The sequence below is a fragment of the Panthera tigris genome, chromosome D3 (genome assembly GCF_018350195.1).
Source record: "Panthera tigris isolate Pti1 chromosome D3, P.tigris_Pti1_mat1.1, whole genome shotgun sequence".
Taxonomy (NCBI): Eukaryota; Metazoa; Chordata; class Mammalia; order Carnivora; family Felidae; genus Panthera; species Panthera tigris.
Genome location: NC_056671.1, coordinates 36,648,236 through 36,658,505, shown reverse-complemented (window position 1 = coordinate 36,658,505; position 10,270 = coordinate 36,648,236). Strand labels below are relative to the sequence as shown.

Here is a 10,270-nt window from a genome sequence, read left to right as displayed (position 1 = left end):
AGGCGCCGCGGCCGCCGAGCGCAGGGGCGCGGGCCGGCGGGGCTGGGCGCTCACGCCCTCTAGCGGGCCGCGGCGGCGCCGGGCGGCCGTGACGTGGGCGCTCCCTTCAGCCGGCCTGCGGGGCACCGCCAGTCAGTCGGGGAGCAAGAGCCCCGCGCGGAGCCGGCGCGGGCTCGGCCATCCGCGCACCGCCGCCCCCGGCGCTGGGCTCGTGGCTGGCGGCGGAGAGGGGGCGGGCAGGACGCACGCGCCCACCGCCACGGCCGCGGCCGGCGGCTCAGGTCCCGAGCAGGGGAAGCGGAGCGGCGGCGGGTGCAGGCGCCGGAACGGAGGGCGGATTTTGGCTCCGCGGGCGCGCCCTCCGCTCCCTCTCGCAGCCGCGCTGGACGCCGAGTGGGGCAGGCGGCGGCGGAGGAGGACCCAGGACCCCGACCCCCGGAGCTGCTAGAGTTCGGACTTCTGCAACTGTTGGCACTTCGGGGCTCCGGCTCTGTTTTTGGCTGTTTACCTTTCTCTTCTGGCTGCCTGGAAACCCAAGCTCCCGTCCGCCCTCCGCCCTCGCGCGCCCACCCAGCGCCGCCTGGGAGCGGCCCGGCGCACACTCGGCAACATGAGGAGACTTGGGACTTGCCTGGCGACTTTGGCCGGACTTTTGCTAACTGCGGCAGGGGAGACATTTTCAGGTAAGCGGGACCGTTTGTGCCGCCGCCGGGGACGCGCGGGTCGGAGCGGGGGCCCGGGACGCCGGCAGCTCCCGGCGGGGAGAGCCCGAGGCGGGCGGCGGGTCCGGGTTGGGGGCGCGGTGGGCAGACACAGCTGCTGCCCGTTAGCCCGCGCTGGGCGAGGGGCCGGCGGGGATCGCAGGCATCGGCGATTCGGACGGCCGGAGAGAGCGTGCCCCGAGCACTAGCCTCGAAGCGGGGACCCCCTCCTCGCCCTCACCCCTCCGGGGCCTGGGCTCGTGCTCTGGCGAACCGCTGCCACTGCGAGTCCCTGGCCGGCTCGTAAAAGAACAGCAGAAAACTTTGCTTGAAGTTCGGCGCTGCAGCCCGGGGCCGCCGGGCGTGGGCGCTGCGCGATCCCTACGACCCGGAGCAGCGGCCGGGCCTGATTGCCGGTCCCCGGCTGCGCCCGTGGCGATCGTCCAGACCCGGTAGCAGCTCCGGTGGTGGCGACCGCCCGGCGCCCTGCGGTCCCTGCTGCCGCCCCCCAAGCCCCTCTCGGCCGGTGACCCCTGGCTCATCCAGACGGTTGCGTAGCAGCTCCAGAGAGCCTAGGCGGGCGTTCCTCGTCGGTCCCAGCGGGAGGACCCGGCAGCCCGGGAGGGAGAGGCCAGGATCCCAGGCCCCGGGCCAACGCGGCCTTGCGCCCTCAGGGCCCCATCTACCCGCCTTCGGCCCCCAGCGGAGCGCTGAGGCCAGTGGCAACTTGTTAACCCAGCCGCGCCGCCGAGGGTCCCAGGTGGGAAGGAAAGGGACTGTGCGTGCAAGTGTGTGTGTGAGTGTGCGCGCGCGTGGGTCTCCTAGCGCGGCCGGGGGCGTGCCGAGCCGGGAGGGGCCCCTCGCCGAGAGGACCTGTAGACTCCAGGCGTGTGTGTGTGTGTGTGTGTGTGTGTGTGTGTGTGTGTGTGTGGAGGGGGGGTGGTCAGGCGTGGGGCCCAACGCCGCGCAGTGTTAGGGGGTTTATCTCTAGGTTGCCATCAATACCTGGAGCACACACGTGGATGGATGGGCCAGACTCGTGCACATTTGCACACTTTCTCATGTGTGTTAGTTTCATTAAGGTCCACGTACAATGGTGGCGCTGGGCTTCTTGTTTTTAGTCAAATAAAAACCCCGCTATTTGAGCGTAAACTTAGGTTGCATAATAGGTTTGTATCATTATTAGGGAGGAATGAATAAGTTGGACCTTTTAAAAGAATTTTTGGTGAAGGAGCTTTTCACTGACAGTAAAACGCGTATTCTAACCATCGGAGAGGTTTGGCTGTCTAGTCTGTGGAAACGTACAGTTTTACTTTTTTTGGAGTCCTGGGTTCACAGAGGCACAGACGCCTGTGTCCCGTGTGTTGCTGAGCTACAGGACCCTTGACCACAGTTGGCCGGAGAGATGAGAATGAGATCGTGGTTGGCAGATTGCTCTGTGCTGTGAAATCCAAACTGTCAACTTCAATAAAGAAGTACCCTTTCCCTAAGTTTAATATTTCCTTAACTGTCTAGTAATTGCACGTGCTCCAGAGGGCTTAAAATGATACACTGCTGTCTGATATAAAATTGATGCAGATTTTGGCCTTATTAGCGAATTATGGAGTTAGACTCACCAGTTTTAGAGCCTTGTAACTCATTAGTGTTAGAAGCCAAATATGAGGGCCTTAGTGATGGTTTTCTCCTTATTAAGATTCATAAGTCCCTGCCTGGGATTTGTTAAAAGTTAAGCCTGTCGAATAGCGTTTGGGTGGATTTTTAAGTTGTGTGCAAGGGGATGGAAACAAATATTTATGTAGCTTATTTCAAGCATCACTCATTCATCATTAAAAAAGGACTTCAGCATTAGATAGTACTGGCCTGTGTCCTTGTTAAGGCTGATTTAAACTGTCAAACCCCAAGAAACTTTGACTAAAATTTAGCCATATTTTTTTTTTCAGAGGAAATAATATCATTGTTTGTGGGTGTGCTTACCTTTTGTTTGGAAAGCCAGAGTTATTCTAGTGTGTTAGTGGCTAAAGGGGAAAGGAAGGGCAATATCCGAGAGACTGCTTGGAAATGTTGAAATTCTAAATATTTGAAGTTGGTAAATTTTGTGTGTGCGGCGATCAGGTATGTTGCCATGCATTATGGTTTTTTCTCTCCACTTTGCATTTTAGGTGGTATAGGCATGAGGCACTTAATGCTTTGGAAAAGTGAGTTTCTTTGTGTATGCTGGGAAAGTTATGAGCAACAGTGATGCTTATTTCTTTTTAGGATTCTTCTGGAAATTGTAATAATTGGCTGCTTTTTTCCCCTGACACACCTTATGTGATAATCAGTTTTAGAGGTAGAGGAGATAGATTGTAAGCTCCTTGAAGGCAAAGTCAGTATTTTTTTCCTTCTTGATTCCCCATAAAACCCTTAACATGAAGCCTTAGATCTAACAGGCAATCACAATTTTTAGACTAGAACACTAACGTGAACGCTGACCATTTGCAAACAGTCGCTTTGTATCTGAATTAACTTGACACAGAACGGAGGGAGAGGAATGATTGTAGGAAGTTGGACTTGACTGACATTTCTCTGCCTTTGAAATGAGTATTTTCCAGAAGGGGTTCTCCTTAGCTCACCCCAATGGCTTAAATGACGAGATTTTGCGTGAATGGTGGTGGGTTTTTTTTGTGTGACTAAGATTTATACACACGGGACTTTGCTCTTCCCTTTCTGCAGTGCTCATAATCTCGTGTCCTTTTCAGGAAGGACTGGAATTTATATATTTATTAATCATTTCTAGAGGTGGGCTATAGGGAATTTGGAGTCCAGAGATCAGAAATAGAATGCTAAACTTACTGGAAGAAAAAAAGAATTCAGTGTGTGGTTTATGTGGGCTTTATGTACTATAAACATGCCATTTAAAAAAATGGTTTTCCATCTTTACAATTTCTAATTTGTTAATATTCTTGGAATTTCTAATGCCAGTATTCTTGTTGGAGGCTCACTTTCCTGCCTTCTAGGCTTTTAACGGTCATTAAAAATAACTTGTTGGGGCGCCTGGGTGGCTCAGTTGGTTAAGCGTCTGACTTCGGCCTGGGTCATGGTCTCACAGTTTGTGAGATCGAGCCCCGCGCCAGGCTCTGTGCTGACAGCTTGGAGCCTGGAGCCTGCTTTGGATTCTGTGTCTCTCTCTCTGTCTCTGCACTTCCCAGCTCATGCTCGCACTCTGTCTCTGTCAAAAATAAATAAACTTAAAAAAAAAAAAAAAAACTATTGTAAAAAGGAACACAAGTCAGCCTCAAGAAAGTTAAGTCATTTTACTTTTGTTTGAAATTCTCCTTTTTCATGTGAGAAGCCAAATAGCTGGCAGGTCATTCTTCTTTGACCCAATTTCTTAAAAGCCGAATTGTAATATATTTAATACAACAGAGTATTTAGTTTTACATTATAATGGGACTGATGTGTTAAGTTCTCTTAAAACTCTGGTTTGCAGAGATAGAAATACAAGCAGATCTGGCCCTTTGTTTCTACCACAGTATTTGGAATAAATTAAACCTTACCATATCCTTGTGAATTTGGGGCTCTTGTGGAAAAGTTTATTTTAAAAATACTCTTTAAAGACTATTTGTGGGAAAAACAGCCAACATCTGAATAAAAAGTCTATAGTTTAGTCGGCAGTCCTGTACCAGCGTTTCATTTCTTAGTTTTGGACTTTGGTGAGGGTTATGTCAGATGTAAACATTAGGAGAGGCAGGTGAAGCGTTGTACTTGGAAGCTGTACTATTTTTTGCAGCTTTCTTGTAAGTCTAAGCTTATTTTAAAATACAAAATATTAAGGTACACTTTATAAAGAGTGGGCATAATTTGTTGAGCATTGTGACTTATTTTTCTTTTTCAGGTAACTATAGTCATGACACTTTATATTTTTATGGTGCTTTAACTAGATTGATAATTCATGTGATGGAAATACTTCAAATTTAGATCAGTGAGCATGAAAGAAATATGCGTAGAAAATTACTGTAACATTTTTAGTGTTATGTGTATGTAAAGAAGTATTTACTGCTTGAGCGTAATAAATTGTGCCGATCTGGAAAATTACAGGTTTTAGTCTTTCATGTTTCCAACGGGTTATTATACAGTTTTTCAGAAGTGAAGTTACTTACATATCATGATGTATGGGTAAGTATGTATATAACTTGAGTAATAATAAAAGTTCTGAAAGAACTTTCCTTAATGGACAAATAATCCAATTTGTGTCTTCAGATTATATAAACACTGGATGAAAGAAGCAAAACCTTTACTTTTGGCAAAAGTTGGTTTTAGAATTTAAATATTTCCGTGGCAATTCTGTAAAAGTTGATGGCTTATTCAAATTTTTCCATGATGGTTCCATAACAATTTTAGTAACATTCCAAGAACCGATTGGTTGTATGTGTCTGTTTTGGTAGAGGAATCGTGTTTTGGATTCAGTATTGTTTCCTTTCAGTTTTCATTTCAGGTTTCATCAACTTTTCTAGAATGAGCATGTATTATCTGAATCTCCTAAGACTTAGCTTTCAGCGAGGGGTCAGGCACGTTGATAAGTAGTTACATATTTGTTCAGCAGTATAACATTTTTCTTGAGGGTGGTGTCTACCCTCCCAGGCTTTTTAGTTTAATTTTGAGTTTCTTGGCTCTGAAGACCAACTTTCCCACCAACTTTCTTACAGTTTCGTCTCTCAGTTGCTTATTATCTCCACGAACGTAACACATTAATAAGCTCATTTTGTAAGTGAGCAAAGGTTTCATTACTAACGTGTTTCAGACTCAGTAGTGAAACATTTAAAAAGATCCAAAATAATAGAAGCCTCCCATCATAAGAGGGTGCAGCTTCTCGGGTTCCTAAAATCTTGCTGTGGTTTCCAGTGTAGTGGCCAGAAAGCCCGAGCTTCTTCTGTGGCTCTGAAAAACCCAACAGAGGAAAGTAAGTAGGGGCTGGTGTTGGGCGGGGAGCAGGAAAGGGTTAGTCACCAACCTTGGGAGTCTGTAGTGCCCCCGCCATTGAGTAGAAGTGTGTAAGAGACAAAAGAAGAAAACAGGCGTGAGAAGAAAAGTGTTGTGTGCTCAGGCATCAGTGACATTAGTTCTGGAGGTCCTAGCAGAGGAGGGTCGCTGCCCTTACACCCTCCTTGCTCTTAAGGATGGAACTTGTGGAAAGGAAAGGAAAGGTAATCAAAAGAGTGACAGGTAGGTCGTTCTTACATCCTGCACCTCAGCAGCTTTAGGTGGCCTTGGGGAGGGCCTGGGGGGTATTGAGCCAAGTGTTGATGGCAAGCCGAGTTTAAATCTGCACTTCTTAAAACTTGGTGTGCCCCAGGAGCACCTGCAGTGGCCCTTCCCAGTGTTAATTTCTAGGGCTGAGCTATGGCGATTGTAAGGTGGAAGGTTCATGGAGGGTCTCACAGCATCTCACCACATAATCCTGGTTTGTGGCCACGTTTTGGGACATGTTGATCTAAAAAAGTTCTTAAAGTGCTGTCCTTGGACCAGCAGCGTGAGAGCATCCCTTTGGAACTTGTGAAACATGCCCGACTCTTGGCCCCACCCAGACCTGCTGAATCTGAAACTGGAGGAGGGTTTCAGGCTGCTGTCTGTGTTGCAGGAAGCCCTTGAGAGCGTTCAGATGCTTGTAAGAACTACTTTTCCCGAAGAGCCAGGATCCTCATTTTGCAATGTCAGCCTACCTTGACAAGAGTTGAAAGAGAACCATGGGTAAAAATAGAAGTCACGTTCATGCACTTATTGGCCTCCTGATGAACACAGCCAAAATTATGAACAGGCTGACGTGACTGTGCTATGAGTCTCAGCCTCTTAGGTGAAACCGCCAGTGTGACATTTCAAATGATAGTCTTATCTGGGGAAGATATTGGAGCCAGCCATTTGTTAAAACTTAAATGAAAAAGTGTTCTGTAATTTTACTTACCCCAACATAAAGTTTTAATTAAAATTTGTGGTAATGATTAGCCACTGGAAATTTTTCTGGGTGGATATTGTGTGTAGAAGGTATTTGTTGGTTTGTTGTAATAAGTGCACAGCCCAATGTGTCTGTAAAATAATGCCTTTCGTTCAAGTAAATATGGAGCACTTCCTGTTTGTAAAGCCCCTTGACAGGGGAGCATTGGGAGGGGTGGTAGTGGGCAAAGATAAGAAACATACAGTTATGATGCTTTGTCCATTTATGAGAAGTTTCAAAACCCACTGAAATAGAATAGAAACAGTTCTGTCTTTGGAGAGCACTGGAAATTAATGTACGTGAAATCTGGAGTTTCAATGTGGAAATCAAAGGAAACTGTGCCTTTGGAAATGAACTCAACTTCCAGATAGAAAAAGGGTTTTCATTACCCTTCTCTTCAGGGTACCGCCAGTGCATATCCGAAAATAGAGCTGATTTCTGTTTTCCGCAAAAGACAGACATCGCCGTCTCTGTCATTTAACACTCCAGGTAACTAAAAGCGCTCGGCACGTTATTTAACAGATTTATCTTGACAATGTTGTCACCAGACTTTCCGAGAATCAAGGCGCCGAGTGCTCTCCACAAGGCAGGCTGGCCTCCTTCCTGCTCCTCCTGCTTGTGATCCAGAGCTGATCACTAGGTGTAGCTGCATCCTTAGACCCACCTGCCTGAGCCGGGAGAGGCCCAGCCTTACCCACCTAAGGCTTCCTGCTCCCATTTACTTACAGCTGAAGGAAGGATGCTGTTTAGCGCACCTTCCTCTGCCTGTCCGCGCGTCTTACTCTTTTCTGTAAGCTTAAACTCTTTCACGGAAGTTTTGGTTCCAGTAGTTGTAATCTTTAGTTTGTTGTGGTGCAGCCCTGACCCAAAGGCAACTTTAAACTGGTCTGTGATCCTCTTTCTCGTTTTTCTCTTTTGCTGTATCATATGTTGCTGCTATTCTATATATAGCAGCGGGGCTAGAAGAGGTAGTGTATGTCTGCCAACTGAGTAAGAGTTCGTCTTCACCTGTGACTGTGCTCCATCAGGCCTTTTAGCAGCAGCCCAGAAAGAGGCAGTGGGGTGTAGAGCCAGGGGCAGGTATGTATCATCGGTGGGAAGTGGCTGTGGGCTGTTGCTTACTTAGCCTGCGAGAGATTACTTCTGTGGCATTGCGGTTTAGGTTTATAGTTGGGGAAGTCCTTATAATTTGCACTGGAAATCTGATCCAGTTAATTTTCCTGCTTACAACGCGGAGGACTAATGAGTCATTAAACACTTTTTATACGAAGCGCAAGTGTTGGAAGCAAGGGGAAGGCGGAGGATAGGATGGAAGGCAGGGTCACTCACTTTATATCTGGGGCTGATGCGGGGGGGGCCGTGACCTCGAAGGCCAGAGAGCAGTGATTGCAGCATGTGAGGGAGAAGATGAATGAGAGCAGAGTTGTCAGGGACTTGTCAGAACAGATGAGTTTTTGGCATCTCCCTTGGAGGAAAAGGCCACCGTTTAACAGAGTGATTTATTTCAAAATGCAACAGCCTAAGCAGAAGCAAAGCATTTACTTTTTATGGGCGGCAAAGCATAAAAGCTTATAGAGCATCAGTTTGTTTTCAGATGGGTGAATATTCATTTTGATCTCTTTCCTAGTCGATATGCAGAAAGCAGATTTATTGCACTGAAGGAGGAGAATGTGTTTTAGTTTGTATCACCGTGGAAGGCAGAGACCCCATTCCTTCTCCCCAGCTTCTAGCTGTGGAATCCAAGCAGGTTCACAGGAAGGCTGCTGACAGCAGGCGACAGGGAATTGGACCACACCCTATTGGCAGTCGGTGTTCCATGGATCCTATTAGATCTCTTTTCTCACTTGGAGTGTCTTGAGCTACTTTAAATCATGTCCCAACCACATGCTTGAGATGACCTCATTGTACATTCTCTGGATACAAAATTATGAAGTAGCCTAAAGCATTACCTTTAAAATAAATTATACTGATAATATATAAAATAAAAATCAAATCACTGAACAATGTTTAGCGTGTATTAATGTGTATCAATCACTTAATATATTTGTGGAATGAATATGGAAATGAATTAAATTCTCTTGGGGAAGAAAAATATAAAATGACTTATACTTACTACGTGTTTTTTTTTTTTTTTTCCTATCAAGTTTAGCTTTTTTGAGCATCTGGCATAACTTTAATAATAGGCCCAGGCTATGGATTTCGTGTTTGGTACCCTTAGCAATTTATAAGCATGTAGATAGTATTTAGTTGCTAAGTTTAGAGGAGAAAGTGTTACTTTTTGTTACCTGAATATATGAAAGTTAAACTGTAATTTTATCATGTATAATATAAATGTATTAATCAGGTACTGTTCTAAAGCAGAAGTTTGCTAAAAATGGAATTTATCATATGGTAGGTTTATCGTGACTCTAGGAGGGTTTGATTTTAGTCACTGGTAAATTAAAAGAACTGTGGTCTCACCAGTAAGAAGGTTCCATAACAGGGTGTCATGTATATTATCTCTGCTGGTTTTATTTCTGGTACCGAATGAAATGAATTATACTTAGACAGAGCCCACTTTCGCACGTTAACATCCAGCTCATCTTCAGTAGAGCCGGCATGCTCTGGTTCCTTTTCCATTCGGTATGGTATACACTCAGGTGATGAAACTTCATAAAACGAGGTCACCTTGACAACAGTCTCATAAACTGTGTTCTCTGCTTCCTTGACTTTTGAAATCTAGACCACTGAATATGGTGTGAGATCTCCACAATTATCCACTGGCATGATGGCCTGTGTGTGTGTTATGGGAGTTCTTGCCCTATTTTCTCAGTCAGTTACCATTTTCGTCCTATTTGCCTGGGTTTTCAGGGAGCCCCTCCTTGTCTTCCAGCAAGGGGTCACTGTGCAAGCATGTCCTGTGTTGCTGACCCTCAGAAGGTTTGGAGTGGGGGGATGCTGGGGCCCTGCCTGGCCGTGGAGGGCCTTTGACAGCTGGAGGATGTTGAGGCTTTGACGTCAGCTGTGGGTTCCTTGGGATTTGGAAAGAAGGGCAGTTCCCCCGCCGCCCCCCCCCCCCCCCCCCCCCCCCCGGCAGATCAGGTGTTCCTGATTTTGGAACAAGGCTTCTGAATTGCCTTGTGGCCTTGGGTATGCTGTTGAATTTTTCTGAGTCTTCGTTTTCTTTCTGGAAAAGTACCTTGCAGGATTATCATAAAGACTAACCAATGCCATGACATTAGGAGGGCTCTTGAGGTGACAGGGTTGTGTCTGTGTAGTCATGAGGAAGAGAGGAGATTGGTCAGTTCTGCACTGTCCATATCCATTGTGGGTTTAACCATGTGAACCCACTGTTCTTGTAAGTCAGAAACGGTCGACTATTGACAGTTTCATATAGTTCAAACTAATAGGTTCCCTTTCTGGGTCCAAGGGGTTGATAGTGGTCATACCTGGAGGCTGTAAAAGTGACATGTATGTCAGTGTGGTTATACACATATATGTGTTATAAATACGTGGCCAATATTGTGTTTTAAAAGGAAAAAAAAAGCTGAAAGTAGCAAAGTGATCACCTCGAATTGGAACCGTGCAAAGCCAACACTACTCAATAGCACGGAAGGTGGTA

General features: G+C 46.5%; 1 protein-coding gene across 2 annotated transcripts in view; it reads left to right on the top strand.

The window, feature by feature from the left end:
- Nucleotides 1-240: 240 nt before the first annotated feature.
- The window catches only part of PTPRM (protein tyrosine phosphatase receptor type M), a 788,961-nt gene continuing 778,931 nt past the window's right edge, over nt 241-10,270 (top strand). Inside the window, exon 1 of one of the 2 annotated variants that reach the window (XM_042962258.1) lies at nt 241-683. In XM_042962258.1, coding sequence (XP_042818192.1) covers nt 611-683 — 73 coding nt within the window. In that variant the 5' untranslated portion in view covers nt 241-610. The remainder of the gene's footprint in view (nt 684-10,270) is intronic. The other variant, XM_042962257.1, reaches the window with a different exon arrangement.